Below are 22,153 nucleotides of genomic sequence, written 5' to 3'. Positions count from 1 at the left end.
CGTGCCCCCCCCCAATTCATAATGTGGAAGTCCCAACCCCCAGTCCCTAAGAATGTGACTGTATTTGGAAGCATGGCTTTTAAGAAAGGTAATTAAATCCAATTCAATCCTATTCCAATTCAACTAGTGTCCTTATAAGAAGAGGAAACGTGGACAGAGGCCCAGAGAAAGGTTCTGTTGTAGAAGCAGAGACAAGATGGCCATCACTAAGCCAAGGAGAGAGGCTTCCAAAGAAGCCAATCCTGCTGACACCTGGATCTTGGACTTCTAGCCCCCAGAATTGTGAGAAGGTGAGTTCCTGCTGTGTGAGCCCCCCAGTCTGTGATGTTTTTTGACGGCAGCCTGAGCAAACTAAGATGATCATCATCACCACTGTCATCACCTTCATTATGTCCATCAGTATTATTTTTATCACTACTAATGAAAATATCCATTTACGACCCTTTTATGAAATTCCGGGCACCATGTTAAGCACTCATACATTAGCTCATTTAATTCAGTGAGGTGGCTGCCACTATTACCCCCATTTTCCAGAACAGTAAGGCTCGGGGCTCTGGCTCATGTACATAATAAATAATGGAGGATAAACTCAAGCCCACGTCTCTCTGAATCCAAATTCCAAAAAAATTTTTTTTCCTTCTCACTTCTATCTGCCCTTGGTCAGATGAGGATTTTAGTTTAAGAAAGAGAATTCCTCAGGGGTGCCTGGATGGCGCGTTCGGTTACATGTCCAGCTCTTGGTTCTGGCTCAGGTCATGATCTCAGGGTATTGGGATTGAGCCCTGAGCTCAGTCTAGAATCTGCTTAAGACTCTCCTTCTTCCTCTGTTCCCCGCCCCAAAATAAATAAGTAAATAAATCTTTAAAAAAAAAAAGAGAAAAAATTCCTCAGAGATGTCAGCAGAGTTGGTGTTCTGTAAGAAGAGATCATTTGTAAATCTTTAAGTTTTGTTTTTAAAATCCAATCAGAAATATTCTCACCAACTCCACCTGTCATTTATTTTTCCCATCCCTTCACCAAATGTTCCTGCTCGTCTTCCTCTCAGGAGCTAATTCTCCACAGAGAAAATTCATTTATTATAGGAGAAGCAAGCCATTTAAAAGGATCATAAGCTATTATAAAGTTTGGCAAGGATACCCGACCCATCTAGGAGTTGTCCTCAATGCACCGTCCTGTAGAACACAAAAATTATGTGAAATGCCCGAGATATCCCATCACAGAAATCTACTGACTGTGCTCTGTGCCTGGGCCAGATTAAAAAAAAAAAGTGAGGATAATGGCTAGAACACTGCCAATTCCAATTTTCCATCTATTAAGCATGTATCTGATTTGCACATAGTTCTATTTAGCTATTTTATGTTTAACATCAATTTTTAGTCATTTGGAGAAACCACGGATTCCAGACTAGACGATTTTCTCTAAGTCACTCAGTATTGTTGACATTACCTTGGAATTTAACCACAAACACAAATTCTTTTGAGATGCTTAATAAAATTGGCTTCTTTGACAGGCCATTTCTTTTTTCTCTTGCTCTCTGTTCTTTGATACCTTGTACTATAGGTATGTGCCAATTTTCTTGAATGGGTTAGATAAATGGTTTATTCTCAGAGCAAGCCACACTGATTTATACAGAAAATGTTTATATTCATATTCTGTGATCCCAGAGGTACTTTATTTCCAAAATAGATTGTGTTTGGGGATAGAACAATTGTGCTTTTTCATTGTGGACTTCACTCTTTTGTCACAGGTTTGTCTGGCTTCAGCTTTATTTTTAACAATAAAACTGTGCACTAGGGTGTCTCAGAGGTCCCTTTATAAACATCAGCTAAATGTTCTGCTCACTGAAGAGACATGGGAAATATCTGCTTGTTGAATCCTGGGAATGCAAGTTTTTAGAAACTAATCAGTTTTTCTCCATGAAGGGACCTTAAAAATTATGTGGTCTGACCCTTTTTACAAACTTGGACACTGTGGCCCAGGAAAGTCAAGTGATTTGCCCAAAATCTAAAGACAAATCATCCTCAGAAGTCTTGCTGCTCACTCCATTGAATTGTTCGGGTCCCTGGCTCAGAGCTCACTGTATCACAGAGGTCTCCTAGAACCAGCCTATCCAAAATATATCAGACATCCCATTACTCTCAATATCCTTTCTCTGTGTGCTTTTAAAAATAATTATATTATGTATTTATTGTCTTTCTTTTCCTACTAGAATGAATATAATTTCCACAAAGTTTTGTTTACTGCCATATCTCCAGAACCTCATAGTAGATGCTCAATAAATACTTATTGAATGAACAAAGTCACGGATAACAGGAGAGAATCCTGGGCTTACAACCTTTCCCACCAAATGTGAATGAATGAATGATAGCTCATGATTTCTCACAGTCCCTCTCTTCTCCCAACCCAAATAGCATCCATGGCGAACATCTGTTCATGCTTGCTACGCTCCAAGCACTGACCCACACTTTATGCGTATTAGCTAATTTAATCCTAACAATAAACTCTCTGAAGTGGGTATGACTATTGCCCTATTTTAGAGATGGGAAACTGAGGCACAGAGAAGTTAAGCAACTTGCTCAGGGCCACACAGCCTGTTGATGATAGAGCTGACATTCACACCCAGGCAGCCTGGCTCTAGAGCCCACATCTGCATCCGCATCTGCAGCTACTCTGCGCTAATGCCTCCTATGGCCATGGCCACCCACGTCTATGAGCTTTATTCTCTTTTCACCCCTCCCCCAAGTGAATGCTGGGAGGAGTCAGGGCTCACTATGTCTTTCACAAGGATAAAAGGCAAACTCAGCTAGAGGAAAGAAATGGTGAAGTCAGAGGCTTCATGGCTAAGAGATGATAGATTCACGAAGGGGAGGCAGGAAGGAAGTGCAGACTGCTAGCCTGATACCAGGTAAGTACACAGGTGAGTGAGGGAAGCGGAAGGGAGAGAGGGATGAGTGGCCACACAGCCAAGGACCGGGTGAGAGAGGGACCCGGGCGGACACACCCTGGCCAAGCGCTGTGAGCACCTTGGTAAGACAGTGAAAAGTTCCGATTGCAAATCATTATAAAAAGCAAAACCTGCTCACTGAATACTAACAAAATATGAACTGACAGTCATCCAGGTGGTTCCACAGAAGCATAAAGTACAGGTAAGTCACCTGTGTAAAGCCTCTGACTAATTACAGAGCAGGAAACGATGCCTACTTGCGTGAAAAAGAGGACCGCTTGCTTCCCGCCGCAGACATATGGACCTCAGGAGCCGAAATGCTGCCCGTGCTGCTCGAGGAGCTAAAATCCGCTTCACTACCTGAAAAACAAGGGCGGGGGGTGGGGGTATGTGGAGAAAGGCATGAAGGAAAGGAACGTGAGAACACGCAGGCCACTTCCCTGCCTGGCCAGCCCCCGCCCCCCTCCCCGGGTCCCGCACGGGCACACTCTAGGCTCAGCAAGTGCAGGATTCCAGAGCCTCCCGGCTCTCAGCCCTTTTCCTCAAAGCAAACAAGAGAAGGGGCGAGTACAACGACATCATTTCATAAACACAGCTCAGAAGCACAGCGAGGCTGGTTTCATAAAGACCGATCTTCCGGCAGACAATCCACAGGGGCCGCGATGGGGGCAGAAGCGCGCGCCTCTCCCTGTGCGTCCGCGTCCGGGGCCCTCCCTCGACGACAGGCGCGCGGCGACCCAAACTTCAGGCAGAAGGAAAAGCATGCTCGTCAGTCCCAAAGCCGGTTTTCTGGGAGAGTGTGTCTTGGGGCTTCTGCAGTCGGCTCGCTGTGCTTGAATCTGGCCCGTTAGGGTCTGGAGAGAACCAGCCAGTGGGAAGCGGTGGGGAAGAGCGCCTGACCCCAGAGAAGGGCTTGCACCGGCGCGGTCTGGTGAGCCGCTCTGACTGCGGCCGCTGTTTTTCTAGTAAGAACACAACCTTCACGAAAAGCCGGAATTGAACATTTCCAAACAGGCAGCGACAGAGATGGAAACTGTGGGATATCGTGGTATGTGACATTTTAGTTGCGGGGAGGGGGAGGGAGGTTGTTCATTAGTTTACAAAAATCTAATTACATTTGGGGTACAGACTACAGATCGTTATGTAATTAGAAACATGCTGTGTGGCAGAATAATTAATACAAATTCATTTCTAACAAAAAAAATACATCGTTCTGAAACGGTAATAATAGAACTATTCCATGGATTGCCTGGGGGAGTGAAGGAGTGTGGAAGAGGCCAAAGAGAACAAGTGGGAAGAAGGAAGAGAGGCTTTTTTTTAAAAGGTAAAATTCCATATGCTCTTAGAAAATTAATCTAGGTATATGATTTTATTTGACCTTCTCTCTCAACTCCTACAACAGTTTGTGACTCTTCTGGTCTAGAACCCAGAGCCAGCTCACATTTCTGGGTTGAGGAAAATAGGAACAATCTAAATCCTTTGAGTTTCTAACAAGCAGTGAACAATTATCATCACAATAATAACTATTTATTGAGTGCCTACTAGGCACCAGGCCCTCTAGGACATATTTTCTATTCTTTGTATCTGTTAATCTTGACAACTCTGTAAGGCAGACATTAATCTCGCTATTCTACTACTGAAGAAATCAAAACCAAGATGACAGATGTCCAAGGCTTGTGGGGGACACATCCTGGTCAGGACCAAGTCTCCATGCCATTTCTCCCCATACCATGCTGCGTCCTCAGGAAGGCAGTGGGAAGAAAGAGGGGCACCAGGGAGGTTCCTGCATACACTATGTACTCCCATCTCCCTAACGCCCGAGATGACCCATTGGTACAAGATGCAGCCAGACCCACCCACTGGTGAACAGATCCTCTCACTGACAGGCTGTATTAGTTTTGCTAGAAGAAAAGACAATGGAGAGGCAGAGAGAGAAAAATCCCTTCCCTGGCTCCCAGGACCTCTCTGGAAGTTCAGCCTCTTCTGGGAAAGACAACAAAAATGACCCCTTAGCACAGAAGACAGCAGTGAATCCTAATTCCCAGAAGAATTCCGGGAGAATTAGGGTGGCAGTTTATCAGGACTGAGAGTGGCTATTCCTTCCGGATTTCAGACTCTCTGTCTAATGTTGTAATGAGCTCCCCGACTGTAATTAGTTGCCTCTGAGTAATGCACTGGCTAAACTGTAGTATTTTACAATCTCAAGGATTCAAGATTGGTAGTGCTATCCAGCAATATGCTAGTCCTGACAGCCTAGCCTAATTCCACCAGCCTTGTCTGCTAGTAAATTGTCAGGTTGGTTATTAGGTGATAAAGGCAGACAATTTTCAAAAAATAGATGCAGTGGTTGCAGCCAGCAGGTTTGAGATATTATTTTCTAGCGTAAGATTATGACTCTGAAACACTCAATTTTCATTCCTTAAAAGAAACGCAAAACCCCATCAATTATAACTTAACTGCCTGAATAAAAACAGAAATTCTAGAACAGAAACAGACCAGACAACTGCTGAAAATCCATTGTTTCCTCAGGATGCCTTTGATCTGTGCTAAGTATGTACCCTGAACTGAAGGGACAAGTTTGCTCTACACTTTATTGCTGCTGGAACTCGACGTATTGACTCTTATGTATGGGCTGGGCCCAAGTTTGTTCCTATACTTCTCTAACTTACCTTCTGAAAGAGGTTAGAAGACTCATTCAGGGTACCCAGTGGTGGCAATCAGGACTGAGTCATAGGATAGAGAAAAACGTCTATGCTACTTATGCCATTTCACTTTGCTATGTTTTAAAATATATTTCCAGTTTGGTTAATGCAAAGTCAATACACTCTTTTTAGGGGATACACAGAAATGTCAATTGTACTACATCATCTGATATACATACGCTTACCATTTACTAAGCACGGTAACTAAGAGGAAGACTGGAGATCTGAAAGCCCCCCGTTTATCAGCTGGCAACAAAGACTCAGGGAAGGAGAGGCACTCTCTATTCATTTCCTTTAAACAGTGTGTGCAACTAGGTTATTGCTGTGGGGGCTGTAGCTCAATGCTCATCTGTATTATTCAAATCATACAAAGACAGTACCTAACCTAAAAACACAGGCCCTGCGTCAGACAGCATGGGTTCAAATCCCACCACTACCACTCACTAGATGGGGGGGCCTTTAGGCAAGTTACTTCACCTTTCTGCACTTCTGTTTCTAAATTTGTTACATGGAGATGATAATCATGGATTCTGCCTCTTAAGGTTATTGTAAGCAAGGAACGTGTGTGTGCGTGTATACAAACACATGCACACACACACACATACATATAAAGCACCTGATCCCTTGTAAGTTCTCAATAAACGTTAGCCGTTACTCTTCTGCAGGGGTTAAAAAGACAACTTTTATTACACAGTTCCTTTGTAGAAAATTTATAAAATAGCAATGATCTGTAGGATAAAATGTAGTCTATTATTCCATCACCAAAAAATAACTAAAGTTAACCTTTTGGTATATAATTACTCAGCATTCCTAGTTAATACATTACTATGTAACCTAATTGCTTTTCTTTTAATATGTGAATATTTTCAAAATATACTACATTTGGGTGCTTTTAGACATATATATTTTTAAGATTTATTTATTTGGGAGAGAGAGAGAGCAAGGGGAGGGGCAGAGGGAGAGGGAGAAAGAAACTCAAGCAGACTTTGCACTGAGTGTGGAGTATGAAGCAGAGCTGGATCCCACAACCCTGAGATCATGACCTGAGAGGAAACCAAGAGTCAGATGCCTAACCGACTGAGCCACCCAGGTGCCCCTACATTGTGTTTTATTAAATCAATGAGTATATAGGCTATGTTCAATTTTTCTATTATTAGTAACAAACAGTATTGCCAGAAAACATCCTAAGCATATTTACATATTAACTTATTTATTTCTCATGATAGTACAGACCCTGTGAGGTAGGGACAATTATCAGTCCCTATTACAGATGAGGCAGAGAAGTTGACTGATATGCACAAGGAGATACAACCATCAAGAAGTGGAGGCAAGACTTGTACCAAGGCCAAGAAGACTCCCCGCTGAGCCGGGAGTCTGACTCAGGGCTTGATGCAGGGCTCGATCCCAGGCCCCTGAAATCATGACCTGAGCCGAAGGCAGACGCTTAACCAACTGAGCCACCCGCATGCCCCCTTGTCTGCTATTCTTTAGAATAAATGCCTCAAAGACTGTTTAAGCCAAAGGATATGCTCAATTTCAAGAAATTTAACATATATTGCCTTATATGTATTTTCGGATGGCATTAGCCTAAGCAGTTTTTGTGCTAAAGAACATGTTTGCCTCCATGTGCTGTGTGTAGATACCTGAATGCAAATCTCTGATGTCACCGAGAATATTCCAAAAGAGCACAGGACACAATATTTGGCCGTTGTAGACTTGTGTTTGAACAGCTGAAGGCAGTTTTAAATGCCTAAGTTATCCTCATCAATATTGTCTCCGATCAGCTGCTGGTGTTGGTGGAACGGGATTCCAGGACTGAATGGGGCGGATGAACTTGATGACCTTTACCTCATGATGCCCATGTCTTGGTGACTACACGTCCTACAGCAAAAGGCATTCTCCAACCAGTGAGCTCTGCTCCCTGGCCTCCAGAAGATCTGGTGGCTTTTGCTTGTAGTACTGCTGGATTCTCTTGCGAGGCATGACTCGTTTTCATAACGTTAGGGTAATAAGCATTCTGTGCATGTGATAGTAAGGCCAGGAATTAGAGAAGGAAGGAAAGTTGGAAAGAAAAAGGGTATGTGCCAAAACTGATAACCAGACTTATTTTTTTGAGACACTGCCTGCGATCTCGTCTCTTAGGACATTATTATTTTTTGCTCTCAGGAGACTATGGAGTCCTCAGACATCAGAACATCACAAGCCTCTGAAAACAGAGTCTACTAAGCTGTGTTAAGCCATTCTAAACCACTGATTGTAGCAACCCCAAACCTTCCTTTATCCTTTGTCACCACAAAGCTATCAAATTAATTCAGGTTGGCCACCTACATCCCCACCTCAAATAGAGGCAGCAAATTAAAAAAGGAAAAAACAAAAACAAAAACATAGTTCCCTATCCCTTCATCCTCCTCCCTCCCCCAACACACACACAGACACACAGATCTTTTATTTAAAGGTCTCTAGGGAGGAGAGGAGCCATTTCCACAGAAGCCAAGCAGAGCTATTAAGGAGCAGCTGGGGCAGTGGACACATGTAATTACAGAAGACACTATTTACCAAAAAAAAAAAAAAAAAGCTTCTCTAAAGTAGATTAGGTAGAACAGACTCTTAACTGCGAAGCTCTGGAGCACCCAGCCGGTGAATCCAATAAATGTTTCACAAACTAAACGGGATTTTTTGTTTTAGTTTCTGCAAACTATTCTCTAAAACCCCTATAGGTATTTATCTTAGGAAAGGAATATTTGATCAAAAGATCAATAAACTGATGGAAAATTTATACACAGGTTTTCTTGCATTTCAAAACAGAGGTCTTTCTGAAAAACTAAATATCATTTTCATTTGTTTTGTAATTTCAGAAAGGATTTATCTTCATTATGATTGATGTTCAATGGATGGAGAACCACCATAAGCTTAAAAGCGCATATATATATATATATATATATATATATATAAAATTAAAAACAAAAGGAAGTTCATATTTAAAGTATTTGGAGAATAGTTTTATATTGAAAAATCTGACTACATAACAGCAAAACTGCTTATGGGAAAACAGCAGTCAAAGACAAATAATAAACTGAAAGAAAATATTTATAACATATGGCACACAAAGGGCCAATCTCCTTAATTTACCAAAAACTCATACAAATTAGAAAAAAAAACTAACAGAGAAATGGGCAAAGGACATGAACAGGCAGATGGCAGATAAAGAAAAATAAATGACCAATAAATATGAATAGCCATTCAATCTCATATATAGCACTAAAAATGTAAATGTAAACAAGGAGATTTTTTCAGTTACCAGATTGGCAAAAAATTTAAAAATCTAAGTTTGAGAATACTAGTTCTGTTGAAGTTTTGAGAAAAATACTCTGATAAGAGTTAGCAAGAGTGTGAGGAGAAATTTCTCCTGCACATGAGCATCAAACAAACAACCTAAGTGCCCATCAACGACGACTGCTGAAGTCAGGTGGTACAGTCCACCTAGGAGAATACCTATCATGACAAGGAGTGACATGAACCTGTGCGTGCTGGAGTGAAAACATGTCGAAGCCCTGTTGCTAGATAAGAAAAACAAGATGCAGAATAGTGGGTGTGGCATGTTGGCTTCTTCATAAATAAATCTTTAAATAATATATAACTGGCTACATGCATAGGACATTTTTTATTGAGGGATAAAAAAAGACCTGTTAATAGTGGTTTCCCTTGGGAATGGGACAGTGGGGATCTAAAGAGACCCTCATCTTCATTTTATATCTTTCTGAGCCATTTGGCTTTTCTAACCATGTGCATATTACTCTTCTTTTAAAAAAAAATAGGATACACTAAAATTACGGACAATTGATTTTTTCTTTGAAAAAGGTCTAAATTTTTTAAAGAAAAAGCATTTTATAGTAAAAACAATCACACCGTTTAATGTAGTATTAAGAGGGCTTTGGAGTCCCATCACTTGGGTTTGAATCATGCCTCTTCTACTAACTCTGTAAAGGCTTAGGCAAATTATTTACCCTCCCTCTGCCTTAGTTTCCATATCCGCAAAATGGAGACGAAGATATTAACAGTAAGTATTGTTAAGGGATTGCAGGAATTAGGTGAAGCATGCCAAGAACTTAGAACGGTGCTTGGCACACAGCAAGCACTCAATCTATGTTAGCTGTTATAATTTCTAGTTAGAACTACTGGGACAGTGGCTTGAAGACCAGAGGAGAGCTTTTAAACATCTTTCCCTTAAAAAGCCCCACAATACAAAATGCCTTATCCTACTTAAGTCAAACATTTTTACACTCTTTACAAAAGAGTTTTCCTTCAGCCATTTGTCAGTGGAGGGTATGTTTCTATTTTTTAATCTGTGTGTGTGTGTGTGTGTGTGTGCATGTACAATAGACTATGTCTAAAAAAACCTGTGGTCCTAAAACAAACTCTCCATGGCCTCCTCCAAAAATCTCTTCTTACCAAAGGACACTCTCCTGAGCCAGGTAGCTTTGAAGGTCTGAAACAGGAAGGGAGGGAACATGGGAGACGAGGCCCAAGGGGACTGAGAGGGTCAAAGCTATCTCCATTTGTTCACTCCTTTATCTTGGGCTGGCTCAACTACCTGTCTTGGTGGAAATACAGGGAATACACTTGCCAACCAAGAAAGCAGATGAAAGAAATGATAAACAAAGCGGGCATAAAGAAACTTCAAGAAAGCAGGGGGAAGTGAACATTTCTGACAGGAACCCAGGATATATCTAGTCTCCCTCTGCATCACCTGGAGGGAAAATTAAGACCATGCATTGGCCAACCTGAGTAGAGTACAGGAAAGACAATGGGTGCTGTTTGGTTTTGTGAATGACCACCCAGCTTCCCTGGGCCTGTTCTTTTGATCAGTAATAAATAAATACGTGTCCCTGTTAATTTACCAGAGATGGCCAAGAAGAGAACGCTAGACAAGAGATCCGTCAATTCAACCCAAGGCCAATCAGGTGCCTCTGGGAGCTTCTATCACTGTTGCCACACACTACCCAGCAGCACCAGAAGGAGGCGCCAGCCTGCCAAGTCACACACCAACAGGCTCTCCCTAAAGAAGGCACTATAAACTCTGGCTTCATCTCTCAGCAGCTATGTGTTCTTGTCCAGGTGATTTTAACCTTGCTAAGCCTTATTTTTCTTATTTATGTATATATGTATGTACATGTATATGTGTGTGTGTGTGTATATATATGTATATATAAATGATTAATTTAACAAAAATTTATTGAGCATCTTTCATGTGTTATGTGTCAGGCCCCCTCTAGGTAGATAGCAGTTCCTATCTTGGAGGGTTGTTGTGAAGTTGAAATAAATGAAAAGTGAAATGCTTGGGAAGTGCTTGACTGGCTCATAAAAACTCATTCTATAATTATTATTAATAATGCAGTGATTCCTAAACCTTACTGTGCCTAAAGATCATCAGCAAAGTTAAGTACTAGTGCAGATTTCTGGGTAACACTCACAAAAATTCCAGTTCAGAAGGTCTGGGGGTAATCCAGGAATCTGCATTTTCAATAATTACTACAGATGACTATGCAGCCTGTGGTCACAGACCACACTAAGGAGGAGAGCTCCAAAGATAAAGAGCGCATGGAATCTTTCTCCAGGTCCAGTCAGATTGCAAGGACCTTCTTCAACGGGAAGTTGAAGGTGAGTGAGCAGAAGTTGAGGTGGACCAGCCATCACCTTTGTCAAGGACCAAGCCCTCAGAAGAGAAGAGTCTAACTTCCAGAGTGGCTTGCCCCCTCACAGCTCTCCAGAAATCCCTTCCTGGGTTAAATCCATCTTCAAAGGGTTGGAAGGGGAGACAGGGACGTAGAGAAGACACACGTTGTTTGAAAACTGCCCAGGTCCAGCCAAACTCATGCACTCGTTGTTGGTAAAGCTAGTAGGATACTTAGCAGTTGGTCCATGGTTTGAAGTCCTCATAATCCCGTTTTACAGAGGAGGGACTGGGGCGTCGGGGTGGTTCTGCTGGTTAAGCGTCTGCCTTTGGCTCAGATCATGATCCTGACGTTCTGGGATGGAGCCCCACGTCGGGCTCTCTATTCAGCGGGGAGTCTGCTTCTCCCTCTCCCCTTCTCCCCAGCTTGTGCTCTCTCTCTTAAATAAATTAAATCTTAAAAAAATATTTAAAAAAAATAAGGAGGTGGGACTGACCAGTTTGGAGCTGGGGGTGTCAAATACCATTCAGCGGAGAGAATCACCTCACAATCTAGCACACTCCCCATCTGGGTTATCTCATCAGCCCTAACTTGCTGCTTTCAGTGTGGTCGATGTATCCATGGCTGACATGCTGAATGGCGCCAAACAAACCACATAGGTATGCACCATCCTCCATGCGGAATCAGCATCGAGCACCAACCCTTTGGCAGGTGGGCTCAGGGACAACCGTCTCCTGTTGCCTCCCACTGAACAGGATTGGGGAGGGTTACATCCATTGTGGCCATGAACTTCATCCTAATTGATTATTTTGGGAGCCTGGTAATACCAAAAGCAAATCCTCCCTGAAGAATTTTCCAAACTCTTACATGTTCCTTATCCTTAATTTCTTGTCAAGTTCACTGAACTGAATTGACTTTCTGCCCCTTTAAAAAAATCTAGCTGGAGAGCCTGCAACTTCTATTTAAGGAGAAGTGTTTATCCTGTGTTTACCAAAATGAAGTGCCTGCCCTGCACTCTGGCAGGAAAACCTAAATCAGGGAAAAGCAGCCCTCGAGGTGGCGGGGTGGGATCAGAGCAGGGGTGTCATTTTGCGGGAGTTAACAGGGGAGGAAGGAGGTGATGAAGGGGTGAGAGAGAGAAATGGGGACTGACAAGCCACCAACACTAAAAAGTCAGAGCAGGGCTAGCACTGAGGTCTGTGACTTTAAGTCCAGAGTATAAGAGAAAAGGAAAGGATGAGTCTTTTTTGAAGTCACCTCATCTTCCACTCCCAGTGAAGTGGTGTTGTCTGCAGGCAGTTCCAGACCACGAATGGAACAAAAACACCCACTTGCTAGGAAGAGATGACATAATCTACTACTTGCTGCAGAGACCTGCAACAATACTCTAAAAGAGCATGGTTTTTTGTTTTATTTTTTTTTAAGATCTCATTTATTTATTTATTTGAGGGAGACAGAGAGAGGGAGAGAGCTCAACAGTGGGAGGGGCAGAGGGAGAGAAGCTCAAGCAGACTCCAGGCTGAGGGCAGAACCCAATGGGGCGCTTGATCCCCAGACCCTGAGATCATGACCTGAGACAAAAATCAAGAGTCAGACGCTTAACCGACTGAGCCACCCAGGGGCCCCTTGTTTTATTTTATTTTTTTTTTAACCTCACTTCGGTCAGAAGCACCATTTTCCTAACTGACCCGAAGACCTAACAGCCTTGGCTGCCCCCCTCGTCCTCCCCACCCTGTGTGCCAGCCTCTGGTGCACACCACACGGCATGTGTTCTCCACCCACAGGCTCCCCCACCCAGGGCTGTGGTGATGGGGTGCCACAATCCACATCTACACTGAAGCAGCCTCTCATACTCGGACCTGCTCCCTTCACTTTCTCAGCAGCACTGACCTTCCCCTTTCCTATACTGGCACAGTCTGCCAGGGAGTTACATCACTGGACCTTGTCAGCACTCAGCCATGCTCCACTTCTAGTATCTTGATGTCCTTTCCCCTTCGTTCATGAATGATCTATCCCCTCTCCGTTTCTCTCTTAGAGAGTTGTTTTCAATCTCTGTGAAGTTGTTTCTCTTTGCTTTTTATGAGGTGATATGTTTAGTAGCCTCAGTTACAGCTGTGTGACCTTGGCAGAGGCACATAACCTCTCTGTGCCTTGCTTTCTTCTATAAAAGGGAAAAGATAATAGTATCTATCTCATAGAGTTGGTGAAAAATTATATAAGTTAATATATGAAAAAGTAGTGCCTGGCACTCAGTTAACACTTTAAAATACTGCCTTTATTTTTATTTTTCTTCTTATGACCACCCTCTCTGAACCACTTCTGGGTCTCAACACACGTGCGGCCAAAATCAGGGAAAAGGAGTTGGAGGAGAAACGAGGAGTGAGGGGGAGGCTGTCATCTGGGATGTGAGCAACAAAACTAGCATGAAAATAGAAGATGGTTCTGACAGAGGGTGGTAAGGATTCTTCCTCCTCCTTTGAGATTATAAATTAATGAGTAAATCCTCAGCTCTGGGCTATGTTGACTGAACTCTCCAATTTCACATGAAAGCCTGAAGCACACTACATCATAGAGACCTTCTCATAGAGGCTGTGGGCCACACACACAGTGGGAGACAAGTTCCGCAAAGGCAAGATTTCATCTGTTCTTATTTGAATGCCCCACAGCTCCTTGCACCCCTAGCAGATGTCCAGTTGAGATACTGATCCTGCCGTGAGAAAGGGGCAAATGCCTTGGCAAGGGACACAAACTTGGGTTCTAAAAGACGTCAACAAAGGGAAATATTATTTCCTGTTGGAAGGATTAAGATTCCATGGAAGAGGCTCACAGAACTAGCTAGCTTTCAAAACTACCCATGACTCTTCAAGCCCGTAGATGAGGAGCAGTGGAGACAGTCATCCAGGGTGAAGGGAGCAGCCCTGGAGGGAGAAGTGACAGCAGGGAATGAGGCAATGAAGGCAGCTCAGGGGCCAGTTAATTGAACTTCCTTTTTTTTTAAATTTATTTCTTTATTTGAGAGAGAGAGAACATGAGTGTAGGGGGAGGGGCAGAGGAAGAGGGAGATAGAGTCTCATGCAGACTCCCCGCTGAGTGTGGAGCCTGACTTAGGACTCGATCTCACTACCTGAGATCACGACCTGAGCCGAAATCAAGATCCAACACTTGCCTGAATGCACCACCTAGGCTCCCCTAGTCGAACATCCCTCTAAGCCACGGGCGCCAAAGTCTGTGTCTGGCAACAAGTTTCTCATACTGGACACAGTCTTTTTTATTTTCTAAAATTCCTACCTTTGCTTCTCTGAGAAAACATGTCAACATGTTCCCTTCCTGAGAGAGGTGGAGATCAGAGAAGAGGAACCACACGTTTTTCCTACCCCAGTGATACCACAGCCATGGTTTCTTCTGAAGTGACTCTGCTGCAATCTTCAGTGGCCTACTGATACCCCTCAGTGATCTTCGTGTATAAAGAACCAACTGGACCAATGGAAATGAGAGATGGGAGAAAGTGGCAAAGACTTCAGGTCACAGTGCTGTGTGGGAACAAAGCAGGGGCCCAGAGAGTCACTTTTCATTATTTTCTCTGCAGAAAATCTATGAGTCACAGGCGCACTGATTTGGATTAATCAAATTCCTTGGTTCCTGACACACTCTCATCATTGGTCCATGCAAGACTACCTTTATTTTAGTTCTTAACTGACTGGTTTGTATGAGCCAGTAGTCATGTTTATTTCGGATTTATTTATTGTACTTACGTTTTTGTTTATTTCCTTACATTTAATACTAGAGTAAATGAAGAAACCACCACCCATCAAAAAAACGAAAACATCGACACTAACTTATATTCACCTCCTCATTCTATTCTGTTTACCATTTCCTTGCTTTCATTTTTATAAAGAATGATCACATCTATAAGTATTCCTAAAAAGTAGATTCTTTTTTGTTTTCTGTTTTGTCTTTCACTTTTTAATAAGCAGGATACCATGATATCTATAAACTTTTGGGGTGATTTACATTCAAAATCATTTTGCTAAGATTCTCCACGTATCTGAAGTGCATTCATTTGACTGCTATATAATATTCCCTTGTATGACTTAATGCATAATTTATTTCTTCATTCTCCTGATGATGAGAAAATGAAACTGGGTTTATTCCAGTTATTCATCTAGCCAGAGTTTCCATTCTGATAAGCAACTATTTGTATTTCCAGAGGCACAAGTCTCCTTAAGGAAAAAACCAAAGGAGTGAATCCACTTTTAGGTAATATATTCCACAGGCAAAAAGAAATGCTCTACGGATCATTTGTCTTTCCATACCTTTCCCTCTCATTGTCATGGAGAATCAAAAGAGAGTCTCTGCTTTATCCTATCCCAGTTTTAGGATCCAACATGCCTAAGGTGATCCTTCATTCTTGGGTCATTCTGACCCCAACTAGCCCGAAAAGATCAGGAATTCCATGATGTTATTTTGGGTTTTGCTTAAGTTACTCCATGACCTTGCCCCTTAGCCTCAGCAATGAGACCAGCCCATGAACATGAGAAGCTGGCCCATATTTTACGAATCTAACCTCACTGAGGGAGAAAATTCTTGCTCCAGGGTGGGGACTAATGGACACAAGGGGCTTCCTTGACGCAGCCCAGAACTTGGCCAAGTACCTAGTTCTAAAGCCAAATGCTGGGTTTGAGCCATAGGTAAGGGAAATATCTGGGTTTTTAAAAGACCCCACTGTTTTGGAGAAAGGGAAGAGACCGTGTAGGAGTTTCTAGGTCAGAAAGCCACCACCCTGCTTCAGAAATGTTAAGGCTAAAGTAAAGATTTCTATCTTTTGATTTTCATCTAAGTATCTCCATGGTAGAGCTGAAGATTTGGCGCTTCCAAGTGTCTTTGTGAAGTTAGTAACTAGGTCTGTGAAGCAGGTCAGGCAATTATAGGGGTAGATTTTAAACCACCCTCTGCTCCCAAATTCACCAATCATCTCATTCCTCTAAGATGGTGGTTCTCAAAGTGTGGTCCCAAATCAGCAGCATCGGAATCACCTGGGACCTTGTTAGGAATGCAGATTCTCAGACCACACCCCAGACCCACTGAGTCAGCAACTCCGAGGCAGGGGACCTTGAGATATCTGTACACTCAGGTTGGAGAAGCACTGCTCTAAGAACCCCCCCGACCGAGATCCCTCCCAGAGTACCTAGCATAATACCTGCATGGCTACTTTGAAGAAACAGAGCACAGGGCTTGACTGTGACTTGAAACAGAGCTGTACAACACCACCGCACACATTTCAGGAATCATTTTCACACATTTCACATTCAGGATGAGTCAATATCTTAATTTACTTGGCATCCATCTGAGTGTTACTAACCATGCTTCACATAACTGACAATACCATATCTCTGAGCGGTAGATAAGAACAGGGTCTGGCATTGGTAGCTTCTGAGTTCAAATATCGGATCTTTTTCTTTAATGACAACGTGACCGCAGGCAATCCCTTAATCTCTCTGCACCTGAGTTCCTCACTCCAAGAAGGGATGGAGCAAGCCTCGCAGATGGGATTGCTGTGAGAATTAAAGGACCAACTGGGAAAGACTGTAAGTGCACAAGAAATACTCATCATTGTTGTGATTGGCCTACTTTTATCCATGTGTTCGGTATGTATTGCTAAACACTTACACTGCTCTAAGAATTCTTGCATATGGGTACTATAAATGTGTTGGTTTTTAAAGTACCATGACTTAAATAAGAAGACAAAGTGTTTATTATATGACTAACCTCTAATACAGGTGACATAAGGTTTTTATAGACTACTGGGCTTCTGTCAGAAATGGTCAGAAATGGCCTATTAAGTTCACATGCTGTGCAAAGTAGTTTACATGTATTCTTATTTAATCCTCACAGCAAGCCCATGAGACAGGTACAGTTTTATTCTCATTTTACAGATGAGAGAAGGAAAGCACAGGTAACTTGCTTGTGGTCACACGGCTCATAAACGGTGCAGCTGGGATTTGAAATCAGGCATACTGGCTTGAGAAATATCTCAATAATAAATGCATCAAAATATGCCTTAAACACTAAGAATGCACACCTGCAAGGAACTTCAAGAATTGGGGGAAATACGGTTTTCTCCATAAATGTTTGCTTGCTTGCTCTTGCAAAGGGCACACTGAAACCTTTGAAAATTCATTTACAAGCAATCTGCAGCAGCAGAGGTTTTAACAAGATTATCACTGTTCTGCTCTGCTCTGCATCCCTTATGGGGAGCAAATAATTAGTGAACACAGACCACACTAGCAAGGAGACTGCTCTCTTTTTTTTTTTTTTTAGCATATTAACCCTTGGGGTTGAGCCATTCACGTATTTTCAACAGAGATAACAGGATTGAATCTTCAATCTTTGAAAAGTGAACATAATGTGAATGCACTTAAAAGAAGTATTGCCATTTGAAAACATCTAATAGGAAGGGGTTTTTCATGGTGTGGTCTGAGGACACCTGCATCTGAGGCATCTAGGCTATTTGCTGGGAATACACTTGCGGACTGAAATTTCTTGACATCATTCCCATAAACCACATTTTTACAAACTGTCCCCAGGTAATCTTTTACACACACTAAAGTATGAAAAACATGATCGTAAATGGCTCTTGTTTTTGATATTTAACTATAAACTGCAAGCCATCTGCTCAGAGCTGTTTAGTAACTCTGCGCTCTGTCTCCTTCTTCCCGTCCGGAAGGCTCCACACCAGGCCATCAGCATTTCTCGCCCAGAATTAACTGAAGCAGCCCCACACCGTGTCCCAGCTGCTCGGCATGGCCCTGAGCACTCCATCTTCCACAATGCTCCAGAGCATAAATCTCATTAGGTGACTTCCCTGTTGAAACCCTCTAATGGCATCCCATGTCCTTAAGATCAAGTCCAAACTCCCTGGCATAATTTACAAGCCCTTCAGAATCTCTTCAGCTGCCACTGCATCCCCACCTGGTGCAAACACCACCATTTCCTGAAGGCAGCACAACACTCTGCAGACTCCCTCAACCTGGATTAATCTCCTGTCCCTCTGGGCCTGGCTAATAGTACCTGTTTTTCAGGTCTCCAGCCTTGACCCTTAAATTGCTTCAGGAAGGGAATTAGGTGCCCCTCCTTTATGCTCCTCATCCTACCCAGAATTTAAGAAGCATGCATCACATTGCGGTGTGATGCCTGCTTGCTATTTCCCAGCACAGCGTCATCTTGAGGGCTTGTTCATCCTTGTATTCCAGTGTCTAATACAGCCTTTAGCACACAGTAGGTGCTGTAGCCTTGACAGAATTCACACTATTAAAGGTCCTCCACTCTTGTCATTCAGCAGTGGTTCCTGGAAAGGCTCTCTGAGTTACCTTCTTCTTTCTCTCTCTTCAGTTGGATTGATGGTATAGTATTATTTACAAGTAGGCAAAATATTCCCTCCACTCCTATCTCCATCCCACATGCCCAAATCTCTTAAAACTCAAGTTTTCGGCCCAAAACTTGGTATGCAAAAGTCATGCAGCCTGGAAAGACCTTTGTCTTATTCATCCCTATCTCCTCAAGGCCAAGCACAGTGCCTGACACATATGTAGGCTCAGAAGAATACTTACTGAATGAGGAGAAAAAAGGTACTGAAAAAACTTGTAGATTTGACTGTGGAAATAACGCCACTATTTTGAGAAATTGCAAAGGAAGAGAAGTAGCAGGTTGGATATGGACAAAAAGTATACACGTGATTCAAAGCAGAGAAAAAGATAAATTCTGAAAATCACAAACTGCCAAGTTTGGCGTTGATCTGCAGTAAAACCGTAGGGGCAAGTAGGAGCCAGCAAGAGTTCACGAAGAACCAGGTACGAAAAATAGTTCTCCCTTCCTTTTCTGACAGATTTAGGATTGCAGGCTGCCACATGAATCACAGATGCGGAATTCGGTAGGCATGTCGTCAAACACTTAAGAGTCTTACGAAAAGGCTGACATGCGCACTGGATGATGGCACAGTCCAGTACACAGAGGATGTTGACTAATGGATTGCCTGTCAACCTCGAGGGAAATCTCCAGTAATGTGTCACCTGACTCCTTGCTCGTCCTTAACCTACTTAACATGCTTTATTAATGACACGAATGAAAACATGAAAGGTATGGCGCTGATGGCAGACTACGGATTCCACAGGCCTTGGAGGGATAACTAATACAACAAAGGACAGAGTCAGATACTAACGTTACGAGCTGCTATTTGCCAAAAGCAGCATGTGTTAAAAACTCTACGTCTGCTATTTTGTTGAATTCTTCCTCTCAAAAACACAGGGTGTCGACAAGGAAACTGTCCTGAGCGTGATGAGATTTGCCCCAAGCCACAAGCTAGTGAACAGCAGAGCTGGCTTCTCTGACTCCAGAGTCTGCTTTCTTTTTTACCCTCTCTGCTTGGTACTTTGTGATCAGAATTCCCAAAGATCTAAGAACTGGAAACCAAGATGATAACACTCAATTTAGTCCACTTCGAATATGCGATGAACCTTGCACCTGCTAAGGCCCTGGGGGTGGCGCTGGGGAGGAGGGCCTGCAGAAGGACAAGTGCACTGCTCAAAGATCCTTTCAGGAGGTGATGAGCTCCACAGACAAACAAGGAGGATGTGAGAGGACACCATGAGTGCAAAACAGACAGAGGGGTCCAGAGGGAACACAGAGGAAGAAGACATACTCCCAGCGAGGCTGAGGGGAAGCAGGGAGGGGATATGTCATGGACCAGAGGCCACTCTGGGCAGAATATGAAGAAGTGTCGGGGCTGCAGAAGGAGCAGACCTCAGGTGAAAGGGATGGTGTGAACTGAAACATGGAGGAAGGAAAACACAAGGAATATTCAGAATATACTGAACCCCTTGTTTGGCAGGAGTACAGTGATCAGACGAGATAAAGCAGCCACAAAGGTGAATTGTACCTGGAGGGCAGAAGAATGTGAACACTCTGCCAAGGGCATTTACTCTGAAGGCAAGAGGGAGGCATGAGGAGTTCGGAATGGGGTGTTGATATGAACACAGTGATGTTTTATGTGGCTACTGTGGCAGGGCAGGTGACTATTACAGGTAGGAGGTGGGTCATATAGTGAGGGGGGAGAAAGCCCGGGCGGCGGAGACCCTTTCTAGTTCTGAATCGAGTTCTTAGGTCCAGAAAATTAACTGCACTGGGTCAAAATCATTTAAAACTCCAGGTTTTAAAGGAATTTAAAACAGGAAAAATAGAAAGTAAAGGAAATGTTAACAAGCACCTTCACCTTGTGTTTGGTGCTTGACTGCAGTGTTACTGACATAAGAGAACAACTGAATGAAGATATGTATGTTTTCTGCCCAGAGTGGAAAAACAAATCAAACAGGAATTATCTCAGTCAAATGAAAGGAAAAAAAAAGTTTCTCATATTGCCTGGGGACTATGTGAAAAATTAAATAATCTAATCAGAATGGATTGAGATGCTCCAAGATCAATGCTAGATTTTAATCTAGCACTGTGCAATCAATCTTTAATGCAAATATGTTTTATTTGCAAGCACAAATGTCAATAAAATAGAACAAATAAACTGGGTAAATTCTGGCCATTCCTGGCATCTGCACAGTGGTGAAACAGAAGCAAATGGAAAAATGGAAGGCCTAGAGGGGTTTGTTTTAATCCAGGCATGTGTTCAAGGAACTACAGTGAGACTCGGGCAGAGGGAGTAATAATGTCACATGGAAATGTTTCCAGGAGAAAGCCTGGCAGCACAACAGAGGGAATTCTGGATCAGAGGATTGACTTGGAGGAGAGCAGGTGCAGGGCAGGTGGGTAGCTCCCACGCTTCGCCCAGAGAGGGCTGTCCAAGGCCCTTGCTGAGCCGAGAACCTGCCCTGGGGAGGGGACTTCATCTTGGGAGGCAGTGCTCCCACTGTGACCTTTCGTAGCTGGGTGCAGGTTGGGGAGAGAGACAAGGCAAACCAGCTCAGCTTCCAGCCACAAGCTCCAGCATTTCACCTCACACCATTGTTTATCAGTTAAAAATGATCTGCACTTTCAAGCTTCTGAACAAAATGCTTTTGAACGTCCCCCTGAGAAAGTTCTGTACTGATTCTTGTGTGTTTTTTTTTAGCACTTAAAAAGAATGAAGTGCACTCACAATTAGATTATGCTCTGCACACAAATTATGTTCTGAATTTCCATGGACTTGTTTAATGGAACCTTCCCCAGGATCTCAACTCAATGTGACATCTGGCACGGAACAGACATTCCCAGGCCAACACTTTGCTTGCCCTGCTATTCTGCCCCACCCCCAGCCCTCCACAAGTTAACTTTTAAATTCAAGTGTACTCAGTGTTCTCTCTTCTCTCTGTCCCTTTCCTCCTCACCCCACAATGTTCTTTGAAAAACCAAAATGTAATGGAAAAGCAAAGCAGACCGTTACAAAAATACTGAGGCCACTCTCTTTGGGACCACTGGAGAATAACTGCTTGGTGGTAAAACAGTGTGTATGATAAGTAGGAAATGGTAGTCTGAAAACATCCCCAAACAATTAAAATAGTATGTAATTAATTTCTGTAGTCTGCATCTATAAGCACCCCAAAGAGGTAAAACTAACAAGGCTTTAAAGGAACAAGCTCACAAAAGTTGAATTCCAGTATCTCCCTGACATACAGCATCAAACGAATATCCTCTGGGCTCTGGGGCATATCCATTCATTCACAAACATCTAGGGAGGACTAAGTTCTAGGCACTGTGCTAATTATGGAGACCATAAAAGCAAAGAAAACATGGCTTCAGGACTTTTAAACTTTACCCTTGTGTCTCCAGTATATTTTTAGGGACACATACTTAAGATG

At 42.9% G+C, this 22,153-nt stretch overlaps 1 protein-coding gene across 2 annotated transcripts in view; it reads right to left on the bottom strand.

Annotated features, from left to right (window-relative positions):
- SYBU (syntabulin) overlaps window positions 1-22,153 on the bottom strand; it is a 69,584-nt gene that overhangs the window by 6,672 nt on the left and 40,759 nt on the right. For both annotated transcript variants that reach the window (XM_028122526.2, XM_028122525.2), the window contains one exon: window positions 3,202-3,304. In XM_028122526.2, coding sequence (XP_027978327.1) covers window positions 3,202-3,304 — 103 coding nt within the window. The remainder of the gene's footprint in view (window positions 1-3,201; window positions 3,305-22,153) is intronic.

The sequence above is a fragment of the Eumetopias jubatus genome, unplaced genomic scaffold (genome assembly GCF_037043125.1).
Source record: "Eumetopias jubatus isolate StellerSeaLion01/CBP00866 unplaced genomic scaffold, mEumJub1_p1.0 scaffold_4, whole genome shotgun sequence".
NCBI lineage: Eukaryota > Metazoa > Chordata > Mammalia > Carnivora > Otariidae > Eumetopias > Eumetopias jubatus.
This window is presented reverse-complemented; position numbering and strand designations above follow the sequence as displayed.